The sequence below is a fragment of the Rattus rattus genome, chromosome 8, assembly GCF_011064425.1.
Source record: "Rattus rattus isolate New Zealand chromosome 8, Rrattus_CSIRO_v1, whole genome shotgun sequence".
Classification (NCBI taxonomy): domain Eukaryota; kingdom Metazoa; phylum Chordata; class Mammalia; order Rodentia; family Muridae; genus Rattus; species Rattus rattus.
This window is the reverse complement of record NC_046161.1, coordinates 44268677-44284687: the sequence shown is the minus strand read 5'-3', so window position 1 is coordinate 44284687 and position 16011 is coordinate 44268677. Positions and strand designations below refer to the sequence as shown.

General features: G+C 45.8%; 1 protein-coding gene across 1 annotated transcript in view; it reads left to right on the top strand.

Moving 5' to 3' along the window:
* The first annotated feature begins 801 nt into the window (after positions 1 to 801).
* Ncam1 (neural cell adhesion molecule 1) overlaps positions 802 to 16011 on the top strand; it is a 294705-nt gene continuing 279495 nt past the window's right edge. The window contains 1 exon segment of the mRNA XM_032910851.1: positions 802 to 1212. Within this exon segment, the coding sequence (XP_032766742.1) occupies positions 1161 to 1212 (52 nt within the window). The 5' untranslated portion in view covers positions 802 to 1160.

Here is a 16011-nt window from a genome sequence, read left to right as displayed (position 1 = left end):
GGGTCTCTCTCCCGCTGAAGGAGAATGCTTGCTCTTGCTCCTGTGCCATAATACACACCGAAAAGCCAGGGCAGCAGTGGAGGGAGAGGAAGAGAGGACTGAATACTTGCAAGCAGTTTCTGGTAATTTCTGAATACTACTTCTAAATGTCTCTGCATTTTCTTCTAACTGGCTCCCCTCCCCCCGCACCCCCCCCCACTTCTGAGCTCTGAGTTGTGCTGCTGTGGGTTGCTCCCTCTGTGGGAAGGTAAACTTCATAGCCAAGAGAAAACAAACAGCAAAGCAAACCTCCACAACCCTCATTTCTCTCCAAATTTCCAATTTCCTTCACTCAGGAGGAAGAGGAGGAAGAGGAGGAGGAGGAAGAGGAGGAAGAGGGTGAGGAGGAGGAGGAAGAGGAAGAAGAGGAGGAAGAGGAGGAAGAGGATGAGGGAAAGGAGGAGAAGAGGAGGAGGAGGAGAGAAAGAAAAGGAGAAGAAGGAGAAGGAGAAAAGGAGGAAGCCATTTGCTTCCTATTGCAAGGACTTTAGTAACTAAATGGGGTGGGTGTGGGGGGCTCTACAACTTTGAAAAGCGAGCTGAATCTAAAATTCTTTCTTTTTTTTTCCTAATTATTTAAACGTTCAAATTCCCGATTAAGGTACGCTGGAGGGCAGAAGGAGCTCCAAAGGCTTGAGTGAAGGAAAAGGGTGAAAAGAAGAAATCCCAGCTTCTGCCTGGAAGGTTCTGTGTGAAAGAGCCCGGCTCCCTTGGTGACTCCAGGCCGTGTTTTGCAGGCGGCCGCATCTGCCTCCCCTGTCTCTTACCTCCTGGATGTTAGGAACTATTTGTGGTCGGCGTGGTGGAAGGACACAGTGAGGTTCTCACCTCCGCCCCCCGCCCGTCGCTCGCATCCCCAGTTCCATCAAAGCCAACCCGGGCCAGCGCAGGGATCTCCGAGTTGCGAGTGTGCTGAGGCTGGGACTGTCACTCATTCTCCGCTCAGCGCGTGAACGCAGCTCGGCAGTGGCTGGCAAGAAACAATTCTGCAAAAATAATCATACCCAGCCTGGCAATTGTCTGCTCCTCGGTCCATTGCTCCGCCGCCGTCCACAGTCGCTTGCAAGGGAAGGCACTGAATTTACCGCGGCCAGAACATCCCTCCCAGCCGGCAGTTTACAATGCTGCAAACTAAGGATCTCATCTGGACTTTGTTTTTCCTGGGAACTGCAGGTACATTTTTATTTTATTTTATTTTTAAAATTCTACATCGGGTTTGTTAATTGTCCGCTTGCCCCTGTCCTTCCTCCCTTTCCCCGAGAAGCACGGTTCTTTTGGGTGGTTTTGTGTGTAAGGCAAAGACAGCATTTTCACTGAGCTGAGAAGGGAGCGCATCGCATCGTCCTTGCTTGGCCAGCCAAACCCGTGCCCTCCGGGACGGCGCTGGACGCGGCTGTCTCCCCGCTCGGTGGCGACCGCGCACGCCCTTCCCACTTGTGTGCCCGTGGAGGTGGGACAGGGGTATGGGATCAGGATGCTGCGGCTATGGGCAGCGCTGCTTTCCCCTTCCCCGAAGGCGGGTGGCGGGGATGCGCTGCTCGGGTGGTGTCGCCCCCAGGCTCATCTTCCACCTAGAGGGGTTTGTCAAGCTTCGAGAAGAGTGAACAATAAGGCTGGGGCAGCTTTCCCCCCACCGTTATGTCCCGGGCTGTGATAAAGTGAGGCTTGCAGCCTCCGCTCACTCCCCCCTCTTCCCCGCCCCGAATAACGGTTTGCAAAATGGGGCAACCACGGGCAGCACCGCAGGGCCCTGTGGTCGTTCCTGCACCCCCGTGCAAATGACGTTAGTTTTTCATTTGCCAAATTGCTGGGTAGTTGCAAAGCCTGCCATCGGCCGGGAGCACGGAGGGATGGGAGGGTCCAGCGCCGCGTTTTGACAGGAGGAAGTGCAGAGGGGCGGAGGGCGAGGAGGGCGTGATCAGGGCTGCCTGGATGTGCGTGCGTGTGTGTGTGTGTGTGTGTGTGTGTGTGTGTGTGTGTGTGTGTGTGTGTGTGTGTGCGCGCGCGCGCGTGTGCGCGCGTGTGCCTTTACACGCACCGAGAGCCCAGGGTTGCACGGTGCCAGCGAAGAATGGCAGGTAGCCAGTTGCCCAAAACACCTCTCCCTATTCTCCTTTCTCTGGGTGATATTCCTAATCCTGGCAAAGTGTGAACAATGGGGCGCTCTGGAGAAAGGCCGTAGCGACGCTGTCGCGGGTGGCGGGGGCTGTGCCACCGCCCAGAGATACTAAGCATCCGGGAAGGGGGCGCATTGCATTTTGGCTATTTTCATCTTGGCTTTCCCTGGAAAATTCTTCTGTGTGCCCACCCTCCCTTCCAGCTGCTGCCCCTACCCCACCCAGGGATTTGTGCTTTGGCGTCCCTGTGGACTGGGAGAGGGGCAAGCAAAAGGCTCTGGGACCGCCGAGAGCTGGGTGGGATGGGCCGACAGCTGGGGCGGGGGGGCGTGTGCTGCCAAGCACCAGCTGAAAGCAGGCCAGGCAGAGGAGACCGCGCATGGCTGTCGTTTCTGCCCAGTGTGGCTGTACTAGTCCAGAATCTCTAAGCCTTGGGTGTGGAGCGCACAGAGCGGCCCCGGGAGCACCCAGCGCGCCCCCCTCCGTGGGCAGCAGGAGAGCAGAGCTGGGCCACCGCCTCCAGCCAACTCTGGTCAGGGACCAATCAGAGCGAGGCTGGCTGGGCGGGAAGCCGCGAGAGGCTTTTATTGCGGCGCGGGTGGCGCCCGAGCTGCCAGGATGGTCTCCGGGTGTTCTAGCTTAACGGTCTCGCTCGCCTCCCGCTGGGAGAGACCCCGCCCTGATACTGCCCCTAGCTGCACGGCAGTTTTCGAGGACATAAAATGGAGAAGGATAGGCCCTGGGACATCTCTTGGTCCAGCTACTTCATTCTCGCCCACTCGTGCCTCTTTCACGGCGGCTTGGAGCATTCAGGCTCCCTGTCCATGGCGCACAGTTGCGCCGGAGCGCTTCGCCTGCGAGTGCAGAATATAGCAGCCCCCAAGCTGTGTCCCAGAGAGCAGACGCGCCTGCGCTGACCCTCTGGCCAAGGACTAGACGCTAGGATGGAGGGGCGTGGCGGGGTGTGGTAGGGCGTGTCTTTACAGGGCGTGCCGAATGGGTCCTCGCCACCGCCAAGCCCAGGACTGGCAGAGGCGTGCCCTTCTCCATGGTGCTGTGGGTGCCCTCCTCTTAGGGTGTGCTTATTGAGACCTTCCTTCTGGATAACAGCGTGACAATGGAGACCTAATCTTCCATGATGCGTCTTTTTAGGATCTTCTTGTGGTCTTCTCCATGATGGAGATGGGTGTAACCCTCCTTCAGTGTTTCTATCCTGATAGAAGCTGAGGGAGGGAATCCTACAGTGGCGTGATACCGGACGCTCAAGCAAGACTGGCATCCTGACCAGTGTTCCCTGGAACGAAAGAATTTGTGTCTGCCCCTAAGCCCAATCGGTGAGGACGAGGAGAAAGAAGCACATACCAGCCTATTTAACAAAAGAAAGTGGTTTTACACAGAGAATTTTCAATTAAAGTATTATTTTCACCAGCTTAAAAAATCTAGAGAATTCAAACCAAAGGGTTAGGAAGAATATAAAAGAGGGATATATATGGATATCCCCCACCCTTAGCTGCAAATGCTGTATCCACAGACAATGGTATAGTTCAAACCCTGTTATTGGTGAATATGAAAATTTAACATATAAGGAACGCTATCTCTGGCATTGGTTAATGAATATCCTAGCGCATATCAAATGAATCAGATATTGTAGGTGTCTTCTGCTCCTTAGAAATAAAAAGACAGGTTACATAATTGCGTAGTAAATTTGAGCCCGTGGAAGCAGCATTTGTTGCATGCTGGCTGGCTGAATTATGTGCTCGAACGGGCTGAAACGCTGAAACCACGTGCTTAGTTGACAGTTTTAGTCCTTTGCTAGTCGAACCTGCAAAAGTTAAGGAAGAGGCAGCAATGTTTTTCTAACAAGATTAACACCAGACTTACAACAAAGAGCAAATTTTGTACAAAAGGTAACACGCATAAAATATACCTAATCACCTAATCTCCCTTGCTATGCAATTGAAGATGCTTCTCGTGAAAAGTGTATTTCGAGATAATAACACAGACCTCTATTCTTTTTTTTTACGTTGGTTTTCATTTACAATGGGAAATGTAAAATTTGGACAAAAGGTAAAGGACTTCAATAAAGCCTTACTTAATATGGAAATTCACCACTCACAACCCTTTTCAAAACCGTGTTGCTGTCCATAAAGTTTAGCATGCTAAAAAAAAAAAAATTGAGATTAACCCAGAATTCATTTAAAATGTAACACTACTAAAGTCAAATGGAGATAATAATCCAGAACTGTGGGTCTATGGCCCTCTATTTATTTAGGTTAGTGGGTGTTATGTTGTTTGGCTATTTGGGGACAGTATCTCTTTATAGAGCCTTAGTGGCTTAGAACTCACTATCTAGATCGGGTTGGCCTTGAACCTCTTTAGAATCCTCTTGCTTCAGCTTCCCAAGTGTTGATAGTATATCCATGAGCTACCAAGCCAGATTAGGTTTTTGCTGTTGTCACAACAAAAGTCCTGAAGATCTACCAAAGTTTTCACTTATCCCACACTGACAACATCCCCACCTTTCTGCTTCCACCAAGAGATTAAACTTGGTGCCCTCTCTCTAGGTACCTCCCCTGCCAGATCCCATTTGTTTTAACAGTATCAGGAGACTAGCAGAAAGTTGTGTCTTAGTGAAGCAGGGTTTTCCAGGTCTACCCTTGTCGATTGATCAAACTAAGGATTTGTTCCTTTAACGGGTAAGTAGTTCTCTAAGTCTGATCAAAAATTAAAGTAGATAGGCCCTCAACCAGCAAGAGGACCTAGTACATGTAGCACTTGTCATCAGGCCATAGGTCCCTAGAACTCACACGATAGAAGGAAGGACTGACTCCTGCAAGTTGTCCTCCGAGCTCCACACATATGACAAAAATAAATACATACAAAAAAAAAATCAAAGCAAATATAAAAAAAACCTACCCCCCAAATAAAACACCCCAACAATACAAGAAAAATTAAGGCGTTGGTGTGTTATTCATAGAAGATATAGTTATAGCCTCCAGTGAGGGAGACATTAGCTGCAGGGAGTCCCAGCCTCTAAGAGCTTTTGAAGGGATTCCCTTTGGAGTATACTTATCATTAATTGAATTCTTCTGATAGGTAATCTATAACTCAATGTAAATAATCTCTAAATTTTCCTGTCACTGGGAACAATGTCTTAATTGCCTTTCAAAATAAATGGCACTATTTTGTCAGACAGACTCTAATCTTTACTGTGACAGATGTTTTTCTTCACGCCAGAACTCCGTTTCTTAACGTATAGACAGCATTTGTAAACCTCACATTGCTTGAGATATGGACTCCGGGATTTCTGGTGCAGTCACTTAATTTTCTTTCAGACGATGAAAGCCGTGCTGTATTAGTTTGATGACCCCCCCACGCCGCTATTTACATCATCAGGATTAAAGAACTGTGGCCTTTCTCCAGATTGCAAGTGGCTTCGGTGCTGCTGGCAGACTTCCAGATATTTTACCGTCCTTCTCAACTTTGTGGGAAACGAGTGGTTGACTACCTGTTGCTGAAGGACATTTGAACTCTCCCTGAGAATCTTTGGTCTGTGATGCTAGAGACCAGAACGAATTGGCAATGAGGGAGAGCAGGGGCTGCACCTGTTCCCATCTATCGGCTGAAACAGATAGCTCGGGAGAAGACAGAGGCTCGCACAAGAGGCTCGGCTGTCCTCTCAAAGCTGTAGAACATATAAACAGTGCTTTACAGTGTCAGGATAAATATTTAAATGCAAACTCCATGATGGAACTTGGTGATCTAACACATCTTACAGAGTGAGGAATGTCTGGAATTTTAAAAGAAATGGCAGGCAGCAAGTTACGAGCAGCATTTTTTTTTTCTAATCCTAAAAAACTCCATTATGAATTAAACAAAATTGGAAACATGAATCATCAATAATGCTCATTTCAGATGTGAGTCAAAAGACCAAGGCCTTTTGCTACAAAGGAAGAATTCTGAGTAAAATTCAGTAGGGAACTGTGTGTTCTTTTTAATATACTCCCCAAGTCTCAGCAATATTGTAAAAGGTAGCCTCCTAGGAAGGGCAGAGTTTCACAAGGACCCTTCTGAATCCTAATGATTGGCTTTTATGAGGCCTGGAGATTTTAGTATTAGAAAAGATTTTAGCAAGAATGTTTTTGATAACACGAGTCGTATGCTTGCTCCTGTAGGACCCTGGACTACGGAAGCCAATCTGAAGGTCACAGTCTTGTCACCTCTAGCCCTTTGTGTTATTAGCTCCTGGAGCTGATGTAGAGAGGCATGTAAATGATCTGACGCTGGTAGCACCACCATTGTGCCCTTTGGTTTCCTGCTGGTGAAACACTGTCTTTCAGCCGCACATGCTCAGTAGGAACAGTGCCTTTTGGTCTGGGTGCCAAATGGAGGCCTTTCAAGCAGTTTCAATACATTGTACTTAAAACGTTCTTAGGCCATGCCTACAGGCAGCCACTGAGTTAACTGATTAGGTTAGGTTGACACACTTCGCCCTCCCTGTAGTAATAATTTAGCTTCTAAGCAATCAGGGATCTAGAAGAGACCATAGTTCTATCTCATATATGGGACATGGAAGATTTTTCATGGACCTGTTAAGCATTCCTCCCGTCTTGATATTTGTAATGCCTTCTTGATTGCAAAGATCATGTGGCTGACAGGACTTCAGTGCCTCTGTCTAACCTGCATCCCATCACACACTCAGTTTTTGATGGGGGAACTGAAAACACCACAGTGTCTAAGCTCTCACCTTTTCTGTCTTGTATAATTCCTGGGCTAACATAGACAAAGCCTTGCTTTGCCCCCCTCTCCATTGGTTTCTGATTACCTCATCATTTCACAGCTTTCCTGGCAATTTCACACTGTTTGAGATCCTGTTACATATTCTCTTAAACAGAGGATCGGATATGTTTACCAAGTGCCAAACCTTAACCATCATCTCTGTGGTGAGCCACACTGGCATTCGATGAGGTAATTTCTGCTGTCAGGGAAGCCTGCTATTGAGTACTCAGGCTTGGAGATGAGGGGAGGTCCCTAAGCTAGGTAGAAGCTTGAGCCATATCTCTTCCTAACTGTCTGACCTTGGAATGGGTTGTGCTCCAGGTTTCGATTTCTTCCTCTGTGAAATAGTAAATGTTAGTAAGCCTGCATGTTGGGGGTCCTGACTATTTTGGAGACCACAAGAATTCAATGGGTATGAGCTATGAGTATTTACATGAGGAAATAGATGTATCTGGAGCTAGGAAAAAATTACTTCGGCATGGTTCTGTCTTTTCAGGAGATGTTAACAAGAGCATCAGGAGACTATGGCTGTGTTAGTGTCAGAACCAGATTTGGAGCCATGGTTGCTGAGTGTCCTGACATTGTTGTGTTGGAATGCTGTAGAGGAAAAAGTGATTTGATCATAAGGTGAAAAGCCATCATCAGTACAAGGATAGATCCAGGTTCCATGGGCCATGGACATCATACAGTTCTGACCCTCCACAAGAAAATTCACAATCTCCTTGATTTTGCAAGAATTTAGAAAACCCATGACCACGATAAGACATTACCAGGTCCCCATCTCTCAGGGTCAAGGAAGGCACTCATGTGCTTTCAGGGCTCTGGAAAACTCTGGTCTTGCTTTTAGCAACTGTGTTTAGGTCCGTTTGAATTTTCTTCCTTTCTGTTTGAAGTTAGCTGCTCTGGAATGTAGGTGAATGGTTCCAGCTTGTTGAACATGGACCTTACACAAAGTTCCATTGCTTTCAACCTTAGAATCATGTATCAGAATCAAGTTATTTTTGTAAAGAAGCTACTTGACCTTTAGTTTCCCAAGGATCTTGAAGTGGGATCTAAGGTATTCTATGATTTCCCACTGCAGGTATTTTTGTAAATTACCAACTCGAGTAAAATAGAGTAATTGGTATTCTTATTCAAATGAATCAGACTTAAACACCCTTCTGGCTGGGCAGGAAGTAGCTCTGCCAAGTAAAGGTGACTTGGGTAGGAGGCTGCAGAATTTGTTTTAGGTAGCTAAAAGCAGATAACATGGCACACAATACCAACTATTACATCTTAATCATCAGCATGTGGTTCATAGGCCCATTATAATTCATCTTCTCATCATTTATTTGGCAAACATTTGCTAAGGGCAAGCACAGTGGTCAGCTAAACATGCCAAGGTTTGTGTGCAGGGCCTAGGTTAACAGTGCAAGAGGAATGCAGCTGTTAGGCTAATTTTGCAAAAAACCTGAGGATGGAGACAGGACACTATGGGAGTTTGTGAAGAGAAAAATCTACCTATTGGATGGTTAGAGAAAGGACGGTAGCATTTAAACAACTGTTAAATAGAAGAGACCGATGGCATTCTCATTTTAAGACATGGCTTACGGCCTGCTTCACTGGACAAACAAAGAAAAGCAACAGGCAGAGGCAAATTCCTGTAGGCAGTAAAAATTCCTAACATCTTGAGGTCAAACAACTTCAGAGATTGTGCCTGGTTTCCGTCTATAAAGAGGGATGTGCCTCTGTTTCTAGAGCTTTCTATTCTGCACACAGAGATATAATCCTGTGGCTCTTTGGGGGACCGCAATGAAGGAAGCAATCAATTCTGCGTGGGGGCTCCCTTGAATCTGTCTTAGGAGATGAGTTTGCCTTCGTGAAGAAGAGGCGATTCAAAGAGAACAAATCACTGGAGCAAACTATCCACAGCTGGGTTTGGGCAACAGAGGCAGGGTATGGCTAGAGAGTAGAAGAAAGAAAGGGAACACTGAGAAAATTATTTATCGAGGTGCGGCTGGTCCGTGGTTTCTGTCAGTTGACTACATTTACTCCTCTTCTGAATGATACTTTGAAAAGACAGAGCCTTGGAAACTATAGTAACACACTTGCCTGCTGTGGCCCTGCACAGACCACGCCTCGCCAGAGTGAGGAGTCACAGTGAGGGGACATTTAGAGAGCTCTGGAGTTTGCGCATCTGCTAGACACACTGACATTCCGTAGAGTTGTTGATCTTCTGAGCCTGCGTCCCTGTCTACCACACTGATGCCCACACTGCCTACTGGCTTTGAGTAAGCTTAAACAAACAGTCAATAATCAATGGGTGCCTTTGAACAGTTCAGTTCATCTTGAGCCAAGAGATTTTATCTAAAATGTTTGTTTAGAGACAATTTACTGTGACTGCTTTGGGCATGGCTCTGAGTGAGAGGAAGAAGGAGAAAATAAAGCAAAATTGAAACTACTATTTTTGGCTCTATAGACGCTCCCAGGTGGTTACAATGCAAGTACTAACTTAGTTCCCGTAGTTATGAAAGATGCTATGCGGTAAGTCCCTAAGTGAAGGAGCCAGGCCACAACCACTTAGATAGGCAGACACCTCCTTGATTCCTTTTAATATCTACAGAAGGTGTGGAAGACGCGATCCAGGTCTCTAGGGACCATGGACCAATAGGGCGAAGAAGAAGACATGTTACTTCAAGGAAGAAGACGGGACTGGAGAGAGAATTGTAATGAGTGATTTAAGGTGTGTGTGTGTGTGTGTGTGTGTGTGTGTGTGTGTGTGTGTGTGTGTGTGTGTGAGAGAGAGAGAGAGAGAGAGACAGAGACAGAGACACAGAGACACAGAGAGAGACACAGAGAGAGACACAGAGAAAGAGAGAGATTGAGAGAGATTCAAGTCTTAAATGCTAGAGTAAGGAGATATGCACTGCCTGAGATGTAAGAGTCAAAACAAAAACAAAAATGATGTTTGAGAAGATAATCAGGTATAGGAAAGGAGACATGTGCTTGCTGTGTGTGCTGTGCTGTGCTGTGCTGTGCTGTGCTGTGCTGTGCTGTGCTGTGCTGTGTGTGCTGTGTGTGCTGTGCTGTGCTGTGCTGTGTGTGCTGTGCTGTGCTGTGTGTGCTGTGTGTGCTGTGCTGTGTGTGCTGTGTGTGCTGTGCTGTGTGTGCTGTGCTGTGTGTGCTGTGTGTGCTGTGCTGTGTGTGCTGTGCTGTGCTGTGCTGTGCTGTGCTGTGCTGTGTGTGCTGTGCTGTGCTGTGTGTGTTGTGCTGTGCTGTGTGCTGTGCTGGGCTGTGTGTGCTGTGTGTGCTGTGCTGTGCTGTGTGTGTTGTGCTGTGCTGTGCTGTGTGTGCTGTGCTGTGCTGTGCTGTGCTGTGTGTGTGTGTTGTGCTGTGTGTGCTGTGCTGTGCTGTGTGCTGTGCTATGCTGTGTGCTCTGCTGTGTGCTGTGCTATGCTGTGCTGTGTGCTGTGTGTGTTGTGCTGTGTGTGCTGTGCTGTGTGTGCTGTGTGCTGTGCTGTGCGATTCCATGTGAGATTGACCATCCAGTCTAAGGACATTTTTTGGCTTTATCTAATAGGAAGACTCAAGTACAGAGAAGGAAAACTTGGGTTTAGAGTCAAAAGATTGGGGTTTAAAATTTGGCACTGTTCTACCTAATTGAATTTACAGACATTATTTATCTCCTTTGAACACTAATGTCCTCATTTGAGGAGACAAAAATAAGAACATATGTGTGAAATCCCATTATACATGAAAATACCCTACAACTCTACTTTTTATTGGGAGAAATATAGTTGAATGGCTTTATAAAAATCATTTTTGTTTGTATAAGAAGGGCTGCTTAGTGGAAGAAAACCAGTGTGGTGTATCCTGTAAAGCAGCTCATTTTGAAAAGTGATCATTTTAATGACTTTGGAGAGAGGAGGTGGGCATAGGTAAGATGCTGGAGATGGGGAAGCCATGCTGGGGTCCATCAGATCCGAGATGGAAGACACCTGAGGTGGACGGGGTTTCTGCATTGCATCAGTGTAGTTTCTAGTTTTGGGGTTCGGGGTCTCATTTTGTATCCCAGGCTAACCTGGATCTCACTTTATAATGCAGACTGCCCTTAAATGTGAACTTCTGAATTGTTGGGATTACAGACACAATGCCCAGAAGGACTGGTATTTTTAAGGTCTACTTTTAATAAGTACTACAACTTATTATAGTACTGTTCATAAAATGTGGAATTTGGACATTGGGTTTTAGGGAACTTCTGTGTATCCTAGTATCTTAATTTATTATTTTCTAAGCTGTGGGTAGTGATGTTGGCTTTTTATTGTATACGAATAAAGAAGTAAGAAAGAGAGAGGAAGGAAGAATGGAATGTAAGAGCAGAGTAGATTAGATTAGAAAAGAGTATTTTATAGAAACATTTGTTTCTGGTGTGTGTGTGTGTGTGTGTGTGTGTGTGTGTAACCTGGTTGTGATGGAAAACATTTTGTAACTTAGGTCCACACACAGCTACTGTCATAGAAGGAAAGGTGAAGGACAGGCAAGAGAATGAAGCCATCTGCAGTGGAGAGCACAGAGTTAGAAGGTCCAGGGTAGGGACTTAGTGGGCCTTGAGGGAGGGAAAGAAATGACAGCAAGACTACTCACCAAACAAGTACTCAGCTGGTCATCTGCAGGGGAGGGAGTAGAGAACAAGAAGGGAGGAAGGAGGGAAAAAGGGGTCATGGGGAAAGGGGGGGAAATCTCCATGGCAACCTGACCTCAGAAAGCTTGTCTATTTGGGAGCAAAAAGAAAGCATCCAGAGAAAAAATTTGGAGAATTTAATACATTATTAGCCAGATGAAGATTGCTGGGAACTAGGAGTGGTTGGAGAACTCTTCTCAATAGTTGAGAGGAGGCGTAAAAGAAGGATGGAGGAAGGTGGCAGGGACACGTCTGAACATGCACATTTGAGAGGTATCTGTATGAAGCCCAGCTAAGGAGATGATAGAGACCGAGGTGGTAGAAGTCTTACTTTTATGATTTCAATAGAACATGATGGATCACAACCAATATTTGTAGAGTCTTTGTCATAGCCTAAGATATTGATGTAGTGTTTGGCATCCAGAATGCTGTCCTGTCTACAGTTCAGAAAGTAGTAGATGACTCTCACAACGAGGGGGTAGTAGGAATGAATATTATACAGAGATGTAATCCTGACTTTGTAAAACAACAAAAATTTCTTAATTATATGCTCCCATCAAGACTGGAAGACGGGAGCTTACGTTTCACAGAGCTTGAGTTTTCTGTAATGAGAATGCAGAACTTTGCGAACAGCTGTAGAACAGATAGCTCCATGAAGAGGAGGGCAGTGGTTCTCAGGTGGCTGAGAGTGTGAGGAAGGTGAGACCCAAGGAGAAAGTTATGAGTTGTTGGAGAGGAGCCCAGTGACATTAAAGCCATTTCAGTTGAGTGGAGAATTTCAAGACCTTATGAATCAAAGATCAAGGCAAGATACCAAGGCGTATGTTAGGAAAGGTGATGGGGGTGGGAGTGGGGTGTCGTGCTGTTATAGTTGGTGATGCAGGGAGCAAAGATGTCATATTGGGATCATCGTCCCCTAATTGACTATGCACCAAGAGGAAAGAGCTAGAGAGGAAAAAGTTAGTAAACAACCCCTTTTGCAAGGGACCAAGGGACAGATCCATAATTTTGAAAATTATCAAAGTCAGGGATTCCCACAGCTTCTGTTGTTGAGAATGATCGAATGATACGAGAGAATAGTTTTTAGATATGGTTGCCCTGTCTTCTTGTATGGGCACCTTTGACAGTCATAACCAGTATTATTTTTTATTATTTTATTATGTACCATGAGTGTGCCTGTGCACGGAGCCATATTGGATTTGGGCCTAGCCGCTTTTTGACTGCATGGTTCAAAGTGACTCTGGGCTGTTTGGCCACAGAGACTCACCCGTAAGATGACTGCCATAAGTCTTAAGATTGTTGGATAAAGCCTCTCCCATGAATTTACGGCACAGGAGTATAACATTCAAGGGATGCCTCAGCTGCAGATACCAGTTATCTCCTCAGTCTACACCCAGTGTCTCCACCACCTGACCTCATCGCCTGACCTCTTTGCCTCCAGCTATCACTGCCTATACCCTCATCTCCCCCCCTCCTTCATATTTCACAAAGTCCTTAAAGCCTTTTTAAAGCTTAACGTTCATCCCAATAAACGAGACCTTGACAACAGAACTCTTGCTTGGTCTCCTTCTTCTCTTCACCCCCATTTTGGCCCACAGGTAGAAAGCCTCTTCGGGACCCTGAATAACTGGGTCCCCGCTGGCGGGGACATGCCTGGTGCCTGCTGAGGTCAGAGGAAAGTGTAGGATCCCATGGGACTGGAGATGTTGGCATTTGGAACTGTCGTTTGGGAACTACCATGCAAACCCAAGTCCTCTAGTGCTTTTAACCACTTAAAAACTCCCTTTTGGCTGCACATAGCAAGTTTTATATTTCCTCTTTTATTCATTCATTCATTCATTCACTCATTCATTCATTGTTTCGGGACAGGGTCTCACTATAAGGTCTAAGCTGGCCTCAAGCTCAAGATCCTCCTGCCTCAGACTCTGCAGTGCTGGGATTACAACCTACCCCAGTGTGCCTAGTCTTAGCAGAGTCCCTTCCACTGATTAGATATCTTCTTGATTCTTTTGTTTTGTCTGTTTGTTTGCACGAGATGGCCAAAGTAGCGGCAAGGGTTATGATTGGCTACTCATTCTGATTTAATAAAAAAGCACATTCACTTTCGAGTGTTTGCTTTGCCTAGAAGAGAAGCTGTCAAGTGCAAGTTAAGCTGACGTTATTCTGTCAGAATTATATTTAGGTGACAATCTGGCAGTCTTCAAGATCTGTCGTCATCCAGTGTAGGCTCTTTATTTTGGGTGGGTACCGGGGTCTTTAGTTTCAAAATCGTCACTTAAGACTGTGTTTCTTCTCTTCTCCATGACCCTGAGCATTAGTCAATCCTTCTGACACTTAGTTTATTTATCCATGAGGCAGCCATAATAATGCTTACCTAATAGGGATATTGTGAGGAGGAAATGAGGTAATTCATATAACTGTCTGCTGCATAGTGAGCGTGCTCATTTTTTTCGTCTTCCTTTCTTTTTGCTAAAGTTCCCATTGAAGGAATATGCAATTAGTGTTGGGTTTAGATATTGATTATAATTAAAATCACATTCTTTTTTCCTCATTCGGTTTTCATTTCCCGAGAACTTAGGATCGCCATGAGTTGTGGTTGAGGCAGATATGCCATAGGCGGTTGTCTTACTTGTTTTACTTCCTTCAAATACAAAGTCTAGTTGACTTTGAGAAAAGCATAATTTAAAAAAATAAAGGTTGGAGAGATGGCTCAGTAGGGGAAGTGCTTGTTGTCTGAACAGGAGAACTAGAGCCCAGGTCCTCACCACTCACGTGAAAGCTGGCCATGGCTGCATGTACCTGTGGCCCCAGTGCTGAGGATGCTGAGGACAAAGAGTCAGGAAGACGGTTGGGGCTTCCTTGGTCCCAGCCTAGACAGAAAATTGTACTCACCAGGTTCAGTAAGAGACCCTGTCTCAAGGATCAGGTTGGAGAGCAATCGAGTAGCACATCTACTATCCTCTTCCAGTCTCTTTATGTGCCTGTATCTGTGCATACACATGTGCAACACAGGCATACATATGCATACATCAGACGAAATGCACAGAACCATATTGGTGTACAGATGTTTGCTTCTATTTGAATAGACTTAGTATCTGATCTGTCCACTTGTCTTGGTGACATATCCATAAAACTTAGCTGTTTAAATAATGGTTCGTGCTGAAGACCATATTGGTGACACTTCATTAGTCTAGCAGGCATTTGTCTGGCAACCTTACTCCTTTGGAAGATGAAGAATGATTTGCCAAAATAGATATCCCAAAGTCCAGGAATTAAATTGTATGCACTTGACCCACAGGGAAGCTTTTAAATCTTTATTCAGAGAGTCCATCTATTCTTAATTAATTTCCTAGCTACTAGTTCATTTATAATGGCTCTGAGATTTGAATTTGAATTGAGGGAAGTTGATTGTTAGGGATGTGTGCACTGCTGGTAAAAAGATGTGATAGCCTCAAAAACAAAGTGTGTGTGTGTGTGTGTGTGTGTGTGTGTGTGTGTGTGTGTGTGTGTGTGTGTAGAAAAAGTAGGAAGAGAAGACTACAGATGCAAAATAAAAAGTACTTGGACAGAACAGGAAAAGTCTCCCATTCCACAAAATGCCAAAGGAGGGCCTATAGCAAAACATAGTATTAGTGATAGGTATTCAGCAAAGCAAAGAATATGTAGGTATTCATAATATTGCACTAGTTGGAAGAAACAGTTATGGTTCCTTTCAAGGAGCAGGTGTCAGTCACATGGGTTCAGTGTTTAGCTGTGTGTTAGACGTTCAGGGATGTGGGTATGAGTTCACTGTTCTGTCCAGTTGAAAAGACCAAGCAAATCTAGACCTTAATACCGATGTCTTCAGGAACTGCAAATTGCAGGGGTGAGGGAAGGGAGTGGGGGAAGAGACTGTGCAATTAAGACTATTCACCTGATCACTGGCTTGTGATACAGATGTATTCTAAGCCCCAAGGGTTTAGGACATATTTCATAGTTCATTGTTGGAGAGATACTTTGTTCTGTAGCCATTTCTCAGCTGGGTTTGAAATATGTAGCAGTAAGAGAGAGTGAGCACGCTGGTTAGTTTTGTCAACTCAATACAAGTTATAGGCATCTAGGAAGAAAGGAACCTTAATTGAGGAACTGCTGGCATCAGATTACCCTGGAGGTAATTCTATGGAGAATTTTCTTAATGTGGGAGGGCCCAGCCCACTCTGGGCAGTGCTACCCCTGGGCAGGTGGTTCCAGGTTGTCTAAGAAAGTGAGCTGAACCTGAACCTGCAAGCCAACTATGTAAGTAGAGATCCACCATGACCCCTGCTTCTGCTCCTGTGTCCAGTTCCCTGCCTTGAGTTCCCACCCTAACTTTCCTTGGTGATGGACTCTGATGAGGATGTGAAAGCCAAGTAAACCCTTTCCTCTTCAAGTTGATTT